The sequence below is a fragment of the Dryobates pubescens genome, chromosome 4 (assembly GCF_014839835.1).
Source record: "Dryobates pubescens isolate bDryPub1 chromosome 4, bDryPub1.pri, whole genome shotgun sequence".
Taxonomy (NCBI): Eukaryota; Metazoa; Chordata; class Aves; order Piciformes; family Picidae; genus Dryobates; species Dryobates pubescens.
The window spans coordinates 45,543,066-45,557,993 of record NC_071615.1 but is presented as its reverse complement, the minus strand read 5'-3'; the positions used below and the strand labels follow the sequence as shown (position 1 = coordinate 45,557,993).

General features: G+C 42.3%; 1 protein-coding gene across 1 annotated transcript in view; it reads left to right on the top strand.

The window, feature by feature from the left end:
• The window catches only part of ANKRD28 (ankyrin repeat domain 28), an 84,318-nt gene that overhangs the window by 29,031 nt on the left and 40,359 nt on the right, over positions 1 to 14,928 (top strand). Inside the window, exons 4-6 of the mRNA XM_009908599.2 lie at positions 4,249 to 4,319; positions 9,544 to 9,744; positions 10,517 to 10,604. Coding sequence (XP_009906901.2) covers positions 4,249 to 4,319; positions 9,544 to 9,744; positions 10,517 to 10,604 — 360 coding nt within the window. The remainder of the gene's footprint in view (positions 1 to 4,248; positions 4,320 to 9,543; positions 9,745 to 10,516; positions 10,605 to 14,928) is intronic.

Genomic DNA, 14,928 nt, shown 5'->3' with positions numbered 1-14,928 from the left:
AGTCTGGGGATTTCTACTTGCCATTTTTAAGTACTTCCATGGTCATCTTCTCTAGATAAAAAGTGAATAGCTTTAAAAGGAGAAACTTAGGAAGCTAATTTTAGCCCTTTAGACAATAATTAAATACAGTCACAGTAGGACTGCTGGTTATTTTTACTCATTTATACCTGAGACCTTCCTAATTTCTGCAGAGGTCATTCCTAAAATTACTTCAGTGTACTGGCTGCCAAGACAAAGTTTTTTAGCTTTTTGATTGTGAGCTAAAGATGTTAGTTACATGTTTTAATCCTAAAGATGTTTACTCCTAAAAACATTTCAGAGCTGCAAAAACTGAACCTCAAGTGTCTGTGCCACATATGCGAATGAAACCACATTGGCTTTATTTGCTTATATTATGATCAGTTGCTAGCACATCTTGTACAATAACAAAGGAAAATACCATGCCTGACAGTCTAAAAATACAAACAACACAGTAGAAGGCAATTCAGTACTGAAGTCAGTGCTGAGCGAAGGGAAAAGAGCCTCTTCAGTTGTGCTGTATTTCTTTTCTGAATCTTATTTCCAGCCAGTGAAACCTAAAAATGAAGCTGCTGCATTCATTAGTCTTTCAAGGGCATTTACAAATAGGAAGAGGCTTGATGCAGAGTAGCTTGGGAAGAGAACCACAGCAAAAGTTCTTATGAGAACACAGAGGTGATCTGCTGAGAAATGACTTTTAGGTGTTTGTATAGCTACAGTCTGTGGATGAAGGAGACGCAGCGTGGCTGTTCCTTGTAGCATTTTACTCTCCAGTCATTTGTTGTCTGTCTCATTGGGTGGTGATTGAGGTGCTAGCCCTTATTCAAATGTAAAAGTGCTGACACCAATGCAACAGCAGCTGGGTCTCAGAAACATGCCTACAGGTACTGGTAGCGAATATCACACTGAAGTCTGCAGTTGCCGGCTAGGTACTGATGCAAGTTTTCAGGATCCTTCTGTAAATCTGTGTACGGATCAAGTTGACAGGCACGTCTCTTGGAAGATAAATTTGCTAAAAGTAAGCACCTCTGAGTTTTTCAGTAGCTTCTGTACTAGATTCATTAAGTAAAACATGTTTTCCTGGTTGTCAGACGTGTGAACGAAGCTTTGCAAAATGAAATGTAAGACCCAGGGAGAAGGGAAGACAAACATGTAATACTTCTGTCTCCCTCCCCCACTCCCCCCACCTCCACCTTTTCATTTTTTTGCAGAGCAAAAATCCTGCTTTTGTGTTTGTCTAGGTGTATAAATTTAATAGTCTGTACTGGCAAGGTTGGTGATGAAAGGGAAGATCTTGTTTAATGTCTTGGTTTAGAGCACTGTCATGGAAGAATAAGTTGGTTTGTTTGGAAGATGCAGTTCTTCATTTCAAGCAAAGATTCATGTTGCAGTACTTTACCTGAAGTCTCTGGCAAGCATTTAAATCATTTTTCATCATGCCTACTAGGTCAGAGGGGTTCTCTTTCCCCTCTGCTCTGCCCTGCTGAGGCTCCATCTGGAGTATTGTGTCCAGTTCTGGGCCCCTCAGTTCAAGATGGACCTCAGGGAGCTGCTTGAAAGAGTCCAGCACAGAGCCACAAAAGTGATTAAGGGAGTAGAACATCTTCCTTATGAGGAGAGACTGAGGAAGCTGGGGCTCTGTAGCTTGGAGAGGAGGAGCCTCAGGGGTGACCTCATTCATGTTTATAAATATGTAAAGGGTGAGTGCCAGGAGACTGGAGCAAGGCTCTGCTGGGTGATTCCCAGTGACAGGACAAGAGGCACTGGGTGGAAGTTGAGGCATAGGCAGTTCCATGGAAACAGGACGAAAAAATTTTTCCCTGTGAGGTTGACAGAACCCTGGAACAGGCTGCTCAGGGGGGTTGTGGAGGCTCCCTCTCTGGAGATATTCAAAACCAGCCTGGATGCATTCCTGTGTGATGTGGTTTAGGTGATCTTGCTCTGGCAGGGGGGATGAACTGAAAAAACTTTTGAGGTCCCTTCCAACCCCTAACATTCTGTGATTCTGTGAAATTTTACCTTAAACAAATAAATATATGAGCACTCCTGAAGTCTGGTGGGGATTTCTTGAGGTTTGCTTTTTTTGTTTTTGCAAATTGGCTGTTGAGGTAACACTGCAGTGTGCTTTGGAAGAGCAAAGTGCAGCTTAACTGGCATTTGAAATGTGAGAAATGCCCTGGTTAACACGTCAGCAGGTTGGGCTTCACAGAGATAATATTGCATTGGCAGTGTTGTACAGTGTATTATAAATACATGTGTTCAGACAGTCTTTAAGCAAACAGTGAAGCAAATCACCTTTAAGCAAGAGATACTTGTTAAAGCTGTACTGTATTCCATAGCATTTATTTGCAATGATCTGGAGTAGAACTTCACCACAGAGGCTGAAGGCTATAAAATCCCTCACTCTTATTTTTGTTTCCTTTGCTAAAAACAAAGTGTGGCTGACAATGTGAAAGAAGGGCAACAAAGTTGGTGAGGGATTTGGAATACAAGCTCTATGAGGAGAGGCTGAGGGAGCTGGGGTTGATTAGCCTGGAGAAGAGGAGGCTCAGGGGAGACCTTATTGCTCTCTACAACTACCTGAAGGGAGGCTGTAGCCAGGAGGGGGCTGGTCTCTTCTCCTAGGGAACCAGCACCAGAACAAGAGGACACAGTCTTAAGCTGCACCAGGGGAGGTTCAGACTGGATGTTAGGAAGAAATTCTACACAGTGAGTGATTGGTCATTGGAATGGCTGCCCAGGGAGGTGGTGGAGTCACCATCATTGGAGGTGTTTAGGAGGAGACTTGATAGGGTGCTTGGTGCCATGGTTAGTTGATTAGATAGCGTTGGATGATGGGTTGGCTGCGATGATCTTGAAGGTCTCTTCCAACCTGGTCTGGTCTATTCTATTCTATTCTAAAACTGAAAAGGTTAGATCGACTAGAAACTGACTAACTCTCAGAGTTTACTTTAAATCTTTGCTTTCCTTACTTTATACAACCACCATTTTGTAAAGACTGCTAAGTTTCTTGTGCAGATTGTCCAGCTGGACTAGGAGAGATTTCTTTGCTGGTGAGAGTCTAAGAGACTTGAACCAAAACACCCTGCCTCTCAGCTGAGTGTTGTGACCAGCAGCAGCCTGTTTGACATTTTCTGTTTTGCTGGCCTCCTATCCTTCTCACTTCTTTGCATAGAAAGAACTGTTGGTTCAGATATAATATTGTGTTTAGCCTGTAGAAGTGAATGAGTTCTGACCATGTAGCATTAGTGTTACCATGTTCTAGGAACTTTTCAACAGTATTTCCAAACTATTTTTTTGTTCTGTATAAGCTATCCCTTCTCTGTAAAACCTCATCAGTAATCAAATAAAGATGGCAACGTTTCTACTCAAAGTTTACCACCCCTATAAGGTTATAATGTGTGGCTGTGCACACACACACACACATATATATATGTATCAAATTTAATGATGTAATTTCTGACTGATAGGTTTTCTTGTTCGTTGAAGTTGACTGGAAGTTAGAATGTAGTTCAATTGCTTCCTTCAGGAGAAAGAAGAATCCCCAAATGATTCTTTTCTTTTAATATTAAGGAATGAAATACAATTGCAACCCAGGTTTGTGTCCTTTAAAGATGTTTGTGTGACCTTTCTTCCAGGGGCTGAGGACAGCTCTTTCTTGAGTGTGCTTTTAGAAGCAGAGAGGAATGGTTGTTACAGGTCTAGGCCAAGAAGGGAATTTAGAAGGTCTGGGAGGTCCTGAAGTGGGCTAGGAGACCTGGTGAAGTAGACAAGATTAATTTCCAAATTCCCAGCAGAAGAAGTGGCATCATTCTATATACCTACACACCAGACTCACAAACCACAAGGAAACTGGAGGCCTGGGGAATAAATGTAGCCTCTTTATTTTAAGGGAGAGTTTCCACTAGAGTGGGAAAGTAGATTTTGGTTGCTGAAGGCAAGGAGTCTGTCTGTCTTACCCAACAGTCTTTTATGTTATTTTAGAAGTGAAAAGGCTTATAGAGGATTACTGAGTGTAAAAAGATGAGTATGCTTTGATGGAGTGCAGTGTTAAAAGAATTTCCTCAAAGAGTGGATTTCAGCCAGAGGGAGATTCCTTTCCATTTTTGGCGTCATGCTGTATTAATGAGCCTAGAATAACTGTTTTCTGATAGTCCTATCTCTGTACTTGAAAATATTGAAGTTTTTTTCTGGAAATACATTCTGAATTCCTGTTGTTCTTTGTTACAGGAGCTAGAGTTAATGCCAAAGACAGCAAATGGTTGACTCCTTTACACAGAGCTGTGGCATCTTGTAGTGAGGTAAGCTTGCGTTTTTTCATCTTACTCCTTTGTGTTAAAATAAGACACCTCAAGTTACCTTCTGTTCTTTGTTTCATCTTTGCAAAGTGTAACTCCTCCAAACATTTAGAATTGCAGAACGTTTTTGCAGCAGTTTGTTTAACCTTTTGAGGGTGTGTATGCGTATCACATGCCAGAGCAGTAAGAAAGGGGAGAAACTGTAAACATCCAGTTCTCAGCTTTGCTCTCTGCCACTTCCTTAGCAGATAATACTTGGACTTCAGCAAGGCCTTTGACAGTGTCCTCCACAGCAAACTCCTGGCCAAGCTGTCAGCTCGTGGCTTGGACAGGAGCACACTGCGATGGGTTAGGAACTGGCTGGAGGGCCGAGCCCAGAGAGTGGTGGTGAATGGTGCCACATCCAGATGGCAGCCAGTCACCAGTGGTGTGCCCCAGGGATCAGTACTGGGCCCCGTACTCTTTAACATCTTTATTGATGATCTGGACGAGGGCATCGAGTCCATCATCAGTAAATTTGCTGACGACACCAAGCTGGGCGCAGGAGTTGATCTGCTGGAGGGTAGAGAGGCTCTGCAGAGGGACCTCGACAGGCTGGGCAGATGGGCAGAGTCCAAGGGCAGGAGATTGAACACATCCAAGTGCCAGGTTCTGCACATTGGCCACAGCAACCCCATGCAGAGCTACAGGCTGGGGTCAGAGTGGCTGGAGAGCTGCCAGGTAGAGAGGGACCTGGGGGTACTGGTTGATGGTAGGCCAAACATGAGCCTGCAGTGTGCCCAGGCAGCCAAGAGGGCCAATGGCATCCTGGCCTGCATCAGGAACAGTGTGGCCAGCAGGAGCAGGGAGGTCATTCTCCCCCTGTACGCTGCACTGGTTAGGCTGCACCTTGAGTACTGTGTGTCCAGTTCTGGGCCCCTCAGTTTAGGAAGGAGGTTGACTTGCTGGAGCGTGTCCAGAGAAGGGCAATGAAGTTGGTGAGGGGTTTGGAACACAAGCCCTATGAGGAGAGGCTGAGGGAGCTGGGGTTGCTTAGCCTGGAGAAGAGGAGGCTCAGGGGTGACCTTATTGCTCTCTACAACTACCTGAAGGGAGGTTGTAGACAGGCAGAGGTTGGTCTCTTCTCCCAGGCAACCAGCACCAGAACAAGAGGACACAGTCTCAAGCTGCACCAGGGGAGGTTTAGGCTGGATGTTAGGAAGAAGTTCTATACAGAAAGAGTGATTGCCCATTGGAATGGGCTGCCTGGGGAGGTGGTGGAGTCACCATCATTGGAGGTGTTCAGGAGGAGACTTGATAGGGTGCTTGGTTGCATGGTTTAGTTGATTAGATGGTGTTGGATGATAGGTTGGACTTGATGATCTTGATGGTCTCTTCCAGCCTGGTCTGGTCTATTCTATTCTATTCTGATGACCAGAATGGTTCAACATGAGAAGTAGAGATGAACTAAAATTTATTATAACTTTTGCAGCATAATCTTTGCATTTCTCAATTTTTTTCCTCTCCAGCCTGTCTGTTCAGGCATTAAAGAAATATCTTTGTTTAAAAAACCCCCAAACAAACCCAGAATTAATGTAATGATAGTATTGAAAAAGAATTTGAAAGTTATCAATGGAATATGTAGAAAGCTTTTTTTAAAGCTACCAGTTCCACAACTGTGAGAATATAGTCATGCAAGACAGAAATTTATTGTTATTCCTGTTATTGTTGATGTCTTAAATATTCTAAATGCCTCTGGAAGATCAAAACAGAGAAATTCTGAGCTTGTTATGTGGAATAGTTTATGCAAAATGATCTCCTTTGAGATCCTGAGTCACATCAAGGCTCATTTCAGTGAGTCTCGAAAAAGAAAGTGGGTTTTGTTTCTGGTTTGGGGTTTGTTGGTTTTGTTTTTGGGGATTCTTTCTAAATTTTTGTTTGAGACAACAGAATTGAATATTTTGGTTTTGACAAGCATGGAACTTCAAGTATTTGATCCATCAACTATCTACACACGCCTCGTTTCAGTTCTTGCTTTTGAATTCCCTGGATAAATGGCAGTATTTTGCCACCAGCATTAACAGCGCAGTTATGTGGAGATTGTGTTATTCAAAACAGTGTCTGAAAATGAATCTTTGAAGGGTGCCTTGATCCCAAATGCTCTTTATTCATCTTGAGGTATTTTTAGGCTGCTCCCTTGGGCACTGACCAGAGCACTGAATTCTGCATTCTCCAGTGCTGAGGGGCAATGAAAGCTCCTTGTATCAGCTCCTTGCAGAGGGGAGTGCTGCAGGGAAAAAATGGACCTCAATGATGACTTCCAAAAATGCAGCTGTGGTTATTTTTGCTTTTTAACGTGGAATATTTTAAACAAAACACTAACCAAAGGCAAACAACACATGTAAATCAGTCAGACATTTTCCTTTACCCAAAAGGCTCTTGTCAGAACTTTGTTTACAAGCACACTAAGTCATAGGAGCCCACCTATGGGGTTGATACACGTAGGCACTGTTTTGCAGTTGACAGACAGATGTGGGTTTGGGGCATTAAAAACCTCTTGAAAATTATTTCAGTAAGACATCTGGACTTACTTTTGGAGCAAAGATGTTGAAACATGCAAAATGGCTGGAATTAGAATCACGGAATCAACCAGGTTGGAAAAGACCTCAGAGATCATCAAGTCCAACCTATTACCTAATACCTAACACCTCATGACAAATAAACCATGGCTCCAAGTGCCATGTCCAGTCCTTTTTTTGAACACCTCCAGGGACAGGGACTCCACCACCTCCCTGGGCAGCACATTCCAATGGCCAAATACTCTTTCTGTGAAGAACTTTCACCTCAGCTTGAGCCTCAACTTCCCCTGGTGCAGCTTGAGACTGTGTCCTCTTGTTCTGGTGCTAGTTGCCTGGGAGAAGAGACCTACTCCCACCTGTCTACAACCTCCTTTCAGGTAGTTGTAGAGAGTAATAAGGTCTCCTCTGAGCCTCCTCTTCTCCAGGCTAAATTGTGGATTTAGCTATCAACCACACAGGTTCAAGCAACTTAATGTCAACATGGTCATGCCCCCAGGCCTTTATACTTGTGTACTTTGTGAAAAAGAAATCCTAAGCAGATTGACTAATTCTTGAAATTCATTAATGCATACATGCATTGAAATACAAAATACATTCTTTTCATTCTAGTGTTGTGGTGCTCCCTTTCAGAAAAAGGATAATAGCCGTGCTAAAATTTTCTTGTCTGATCATATTTCATAATAATTGTCTTAACTGTTTAAGTTTCTGAGAGACAGAAGGGTTCTTCCATTTTTTTCATTTAAATTGGAAGCAGGTGATGAAATATTTTCCCTTCTGTATTTCTTCTTGTTTTCTTATTCCTTTGACAGTTGAATAAATTTGAACATACTAAATATCTTTTATTGTAACAAATTGTCAAGTGCTGCTTAGCCTTCTGCTTGTAGCAGAGAATAATAGATTACAGTAGAATAGAATAAACCAGGTTGGAAGAGACCGTCGAGATCATTGTGTCCAACCTATCATCCAACACCATCTAATCAACTAAACCATGGCACCAAGCACCCCATCCAGTCTCCTCCTAAACACATCCAATGATGGCGACTCTACCACCTCCCCAGGCAGCCCATTCCAATGGGCAATCAATCTCTCTATGAAGAATTTCTTCCTAACCTCCAGCCTAAACCTCCCCTGGCACAGCTTGAGACTGTGTCCTCTTGTTCTGGTGCTGGTTGCCTGGGAGAAGAGACCAACCTCTGCCTGTCTACACCCTCCCTTCAGGTAGTTGTAGACAGCAATAAGGTCTCCCCTGAACCTCTTCTTCTCCAGGCTAAGCAACCCCAGCTCCCTCAGCTTCTCCTCACAGGGCTGTGCTCCAAACCCCTCACCAACTTTGTTGCCCTTCTCTGGACATGTTCCAGCAGTTCAACATCTTTCCTAAACTGAGGGGCCCAGAACTGGACACACAGTACTCAAGGTGTGGCCTAACCAGTGCAGTGTACAGGGGCAGAAGTCCTTCTGTGCTCCTGCTGGCCACACTGTTCATGATGCAGGCCAGGTTGCCACTGGCCTTCTTGGCCACCTGGTCACAATGCTGGCTCATGTTCAGCCTACTGTCAGCCAGTACCCCCAGGTCCCTTTCTGCCTGGTTGCTCTCCAGCCACTCCAGCCTCAGCCTGTAGCACTGCATGGGGTTGCTGTGGCCAACGTGTAGAACCCGGCACTTAGATGTGTTAAGTCTCATGCCCTTGGACTCTGCCCATCTGTCCACTCTGTCAAGGGCCCTCTGCAGAGCTCTCCTACCCTCTAACAGATCAACACCTGCTCCCAGCTTGTTGTCATCTGCAAATTTACTGATGATGGACTCCATGCCCTCATCCAGATCATCAATATAGATGTTGTGTATTGTACCACAGAATAATCTGAGATTTCCAATAACTACTTACAGTAACATTCTATGTTCAAAGTGCAGACCGCCTCTTTGTGTGCCCGGTGTTTGAGTTGGAAGTCATCAAAGCAATGCAGTGTTCCTTGTCCCACTGATATCACCAACAGATTTTATGGATTTATTTATGTGTTCCAATTGTGTGCACATCTTCTAATGGAATTAGTTTTTTCTTTCTGTAAGAATGGCAGCCTTATTTGTCACATCTTCACGGCCTGTGCTTTTGACAAAAGGAAATGAATAACTGTTTTATGAGGTGGAATTCAGTGCAACATTTTGAAATCGTTTTCAGGAGTTTTGCAACAGTAGATGTTGAAACTTTTGTGTGACCATGCTCTGCTTTGTCTGCAGTTCCCTACCTTTAATAAGCTCTCTGCCATTTCTGGACTTTGACAGGCCAAAAATGTTGCTGGTCAAATTGATGAATAGGCATTATAAGTTCATGGTACTGCGCTAATCCTTAGAAAATGAAAGAATCCTAAGGAGATTTATTGAGCTTTGGAAATTAGCTGTGATGACAAAACAATTTGCTAGCCAGCTTAAAGAACTGGATAAACCTGCAAATGGTTTATTCAGTTGAATCCTGTAGGGAGTCTATCGCTCATGTTCTTGAGAGCATCCCCAAATCTGGATTCATGATAAAGTACAAATCCCAAAGCATAAAATTACGTTTACCAAAGAGCCAATTGTCAATAGCTCTGTTTCATTGTACAGTCCTTGGATTTAAGGCTGCTGTTTCAGATCTTTGCTAAGTGGCTTGGGGTTTTTTTTTTATATGTGTTTTCAGGATGCTGTTCAGGTGTTGTTAAAGCATTCAGCAGATGTTAATGCTCGTGATAAAAACTGGCAGACACCCCTACACATAGCAGCTGCAAACAAAGCTGTGAAATGTGCTGAAGCTTTAGTGCCTCTCCTAAGCAACGTGAATGTGTCCGATCGAGCAGGCAGAACCGCACTGCATCATGCGGCCTTCAGTGGACACGTTGAGGTAAGAGTTATTTCTTGGCTAGTTTCCCACTCATCTTTCTGTCCCTCACATGTCTGATGTTTAGTTACCCCAGTTTAAACTCATGTTTGCCCCATCACCTCAAACAACCCTAACCCTTCTTCTTTTTTCAATTTGAATTTGTCCTTTGTATCAACCTGTGTATAGAGTGGCTGTGGTAAATACATCATTCATTTGGAAGGTTATGGCAGTGGTCACCTGTCTTAAGCAAATTTGCCCAAGTGAAATGGAGTTAAACTAGTGATAGATAAATTTACAATGGGAAAAGAGAAGAAATCTTTCTCTTCAGTAGATAGTGACCATAAGGAACATGTTGTCACTGAAGTGTAGAGAAAATATGTGTAATAAGCTCAAACCTCTCTAATCATCAAGCCCAGAAAAACAGTTGCTGGAGAATTGCCATTGCAATTGTGTGTAGGTAACTGGGGACAAATTAGCAAGAGGCTTGCTTTTAGTGATTAACTTTGCTGGATCTCTTAGTAATAGCCTGAAGATTTCAATGATTCCATGGATTTGCCATATTGAACCAGGAAACATTTTTGTTGGCATCAAGGTTTGTGTTGCTTAGTCACTTCATCACTGCTGCCAAAGTGGACAGCCATTTTTTTTTGAGTTTATGGAAAATTCAGGAAACAGCACATTCAGATCCTTTGAAAACTTCTGTGTATTTTTGTTTTCCTCCTATGGTTTGCTTTGTCTAACTTGAAGCAGAGTTTTCCATTCTGACCAGAGGATTTCTTTCTGTTTATCTCAGATGGTCAGCTTACTGCTGTCTAGAGGGGCCAATATTAATGCGTTTGACAAGAAAGATAGACGAGCTATACATTGGGCAGCATACATGGGTATGTACTGGTTTCAGTTGATTTCCATTGTGCTAGTGAATTTAAAGTCACCTTATGTTTAGTAGTCCTATTTATTTCTAGGAAAAGCACTTGCATTGTAAGCATTGAGGTTTTTCTGTGTGTCTGCCAGAAAACCGTTAATATTATTGCCTTGTAAATGTGTTTGGTTTGGTTTGGTTTTTCTGTGGTGAGAAAAATCAGTTTGTTGGAAAAAGAAAAGTGAGGTAAGTAATTTTTGTTCTTCAAAAAGAAGGAACTGTGTTCCTCAATCAGGAGGAGGTTGCTTAGCCTGGAGAGGAGGAGACTCAGGGGTGACCTTCTTGCTCTCTACAACTACCTGAAGGGAGGTTGTAGACAGGCGGATGTTGGTCTCTTCTCCCAGGCAGCCAGCACCAGAACAAGAGGACACAGTCTCAAAGCTGCACCAGGGGAGGTTTAGGCTGGATGTTAGGAAGAAGTTCTATACAGAGAGAGTGATTGCCCATTGGAATGGGCTGCCCGGGGAGGTGGTGGAGTCACCATCATTGGAGGTGTTCAGGAGGAGACTTGATGGGGTGCTTGGTGCCATGGGTTAGTTGTTTAGGTGGTGTTGGATTGGTTGATGGGTTGGACATGATGATCTTGAAGGTCTCTTCCAACCTGGTTTATTCTATTCTATTCTATTCTATTCTATTCTATTCTATTCTATTCTATTCTATTCTATTCCAATCACAGGTGAAAACTTTTGAAATAATCATAGAATTGTTAGGGTTGGAAGGGACCTCAAGGATCATCTAGTTCCAATCCCCCCTGCCATGGGCAGGGACAGGTCAAGTTGCTCAGAGCCACATCCAGCCTTTCTACTAAATAGAAAGTAAGGAATTAATAAAAGGAGCACTTGAAGCATTGGGACCATTACACCAACCTTGGGAATTTTGTTTTAAAATAAGAATATTTCATCTCTAAAACTCCACATTCTTACCTTGCTGTTCTTATTCCATGAGTGGATAATTATTGTCCTTGTATTGATTTAGTGCACTTGGCAGTACTATCAGAGTAATGTGCTTCATTGCCTTTTAGCAGAGTTTGATTTTATTAAGTGGCATGAATTGTTTTCTTCAACATGGCTATGATAAATAGTAGAGCTTTGTATCTCAGGGTTCATTCATTATGTGAGGAATATAACTCACTGGAAGGTGAATCACAGAAAATGCTGATTATGAGTTCTAGGCTGACACTGACAAAGACTTCTTAGCTTCAGCTAATTGCATTGTTTCTAAGTAATTGACACGCAGCTGCAGATTGTAGTTGTGTGGCAGAACGTGTTGTGCCTGTTTAGAAACCAAAAAACAGGAGCCAAAACTTCCAGAAAATGTCTAAATATGTCCTTGCAACTCATGTCATACATGAGCAGTGAACAGTTAAGCTTTTGTATCAAGTTCAGGGAGAAGTTGGTTGGGGTGGTTTGATGGTCTTGTCTGTGGCACTGAGTACTGTATATAACTGCTTTGGAGTTGTTATCTGAGCAATGTTTCCCACTCTTGCCAGCAAGGAGCAAATGTAAGCAGTAACTTAAAAGTGGAAATACAGTTTTAAACTTACATACTGAGCAAAACAATCATGTGGAGCATATCAAGTGGCCAAAAGCCTTGTACTGAGTTTTGGGGCATGGTGATGAGTTGTTCATTGTATGAAATGTGCCTGGATCAAAGGACTGAGAATTCTGATCTTTACAAGTGCAAGCCACACATTTACAGAATTGGGCATGTTTATAAGATCTCAGCACTTGTGGTCTTCTCACAAACGCTTGGATTCACACAAAGGTGGAATTATTAACTGTTGTCATTGTACAACTCTCAGGCCAATTTCCACCTTAGTCTGGGGCACCTGACCACACGGGTCTGCAATAATCAGCTGTAATGTAAAATAAGGCTGAGAAATCCATATATGAAATGATAAAAGAGGAACAACAGGACCCTGCTGAGCTTTCATCAGAGGAAGACTTGAATGTCCCAGTGAGTTATGATGTGATTTCCACAGAATTAGTACTCCAAATTTATTGAAGCTGTATGATATTCAGTACTGATGGCAGTACTTGAAACAGAGAAGTTAAAGAACAACCTTCATTATTGACCTAACATTCTTGGACACATGTTGTATTTGTATTTGGTACTTGACTTAGGTATGCACAGCAGTGTCTGTGGCAGGCTGTCCTACCTTACTCAAGGCAATCATTTGCAGAATTTTGTGGGTAGAAATTTGTGCAGGAAGTGGCAGAGAATCTGACAAGCATCAGTGGGATGCCAGATGTTTTCTGGCATGTGCTCACCTAGATGAAAGAAAAGTGCTGTTTTTCAGATAAGCAACACTTATTCTGGTTTTAGTCAGTACTGTTTCACACATAGGCTATTAATGGGGGGAACTCAGTTAATCAGAAGTGTTTGGGTGGGAAAAATGTAAATTATCTGATGTGGGTTAAGCTAAATATCCTTGCAGACAGTGAAGGGGGAGGGGAAAGGGAAGAAAACCCCTCCATGACGTTCTCTCTCCCAGTTTGAAGCCATTTTACACTGTTCCTATTGTTTGGAGAGAGCCTTAAAGCTTTTCCACCTTACAAAACTGGCCATGGAATAAAAAAGAAGTTGTGCCTTTCGTCACTACTATTAATAACTTCCTAGGGTTATATCCATTGTTTCCCTTCCTTCCTGCTTTTCACTCGGCTCCATTGCTGGTCCAGCTGCAATGCTGTGAGTAAAATGGACTTTCATTCTTGCCTGCTGGTGTTGCCCTCATTCCTCCGTCGGTGTCTCCTCAGCTCTTCCCACTTAAGTACCTTGCTCTTCTCTTTGAGTGTCTTCCACTGATTGCTGCTTCCCTTTTCAATGCAGGTCAGGAATTTTTTGTTGTTGTTGTTGCTGTTTTTTTCTTTATGCATTTTTTCTATTCAGTGTCTCTCACTGCTTTCAGTATCTTTAATTCTATCTCATGTAGGGCTTGTTTTCTTGCTTCTCCCCATTATATTTGGGTCAGAAGATGAGTATTTTGTCTCTGGTTGTCTCTCTTTCCTATAATACTGAAGTAATTCAGAAGTGAAGTATTGCAGCACTTCACATTGCACTGGTAAATGCTGTGTTTCTGATCAGTATAGCCAGGAGAAATGCTTTGTATGTTGTTGGGCATGAAGCATAAAATGGGTATGGTGACTGAATGTTTATCAAAACAGCTTTGTCTGTATCCCTTTGGGCAGACAATTCCTTTTCAAACTTTTGCAAATTCTCTTAGTCATTGTAAAAGCAAAGATCCTCACTTTTTATGATGCACTTAAACTGAAGGTTGGATTTGGTACTTTTTGCTTACATGTCTGACTGGATAAGCATGAGTATTCAGTGTGCCCCTCACCACTTTTTAATTAAGGTAAGGGTGCCATGTGAAAGGTAAAACAAAGAGTCCTACATCTGTCTGTATGGTAATGTTAGAAAGGGAAAGCATTAAACATATCATGGCCTATTTAACTTAAGTGTGCTCCTTGATTCTGAAGACTGTCATGATTATCTGTGTCTTTTCACTGACTGATTTCTTTGGTAGTTAAATTAAATACCAAGCATGAAGAGGAGATTTATTTTGGTTGCTTCGTTTTCATTGCTTTTCTCTGATGGTGCAGTGTCACAACTGCCTGTAGGCTAGCAGAGGTGCGTGCAGGCACAGAGATGGGGAGAGATGGTTGCCTTTGAAGCAGTGGTGCAGTGTTGGGGTTCCTGGCCCAGCCACAAAGCTGGCAGTGAGAGTGATTGCCTACTACTTCAAGGTGGGCTCTCTGCCCTCCCTTCCCTTTTCCACTCTCTTACCTAGAACTTACCCCAGGTCACCCCTTCCCTGCCATTCCACTTAACTCTTACTCTCTTCCCAGTAACTTAGAGGAGTTGATACTTTCCAAGATTCCTCAGGCCTGAGTCAGTTTGGAAAACAGAGCTTTGTTGAACCTTAAATGATTTGAGTCAACATTTTAAGGACTGTGCAAGCAAAGGAAGCTGATCTTTGCAGGGATATATTTTTATTTGGAAACAGAGTGTGCTTTTCTTGTTCGTGTAATTTGTTCAAAGTTTATGTTGAAGGCTCTGAGGTGGGTAATGGACACGTTTGCAGCTGAGGTGAAAGGTGAAGGACTGACAGTCAGATTCTCTGTCAAGTTGTTAATAGAAATGTTAGTAAATGTTTACTAGTTCCAAAATTATTTCACCTCTCTAGTCCCCAAATCTTCTCAGAACTCCCTTCTGTGCAAACAGAAGGCAGCATTTTGTTTCTCTAAAGATACAAGGCTGGGTTTGTAGTATAAATGCTGTGATTA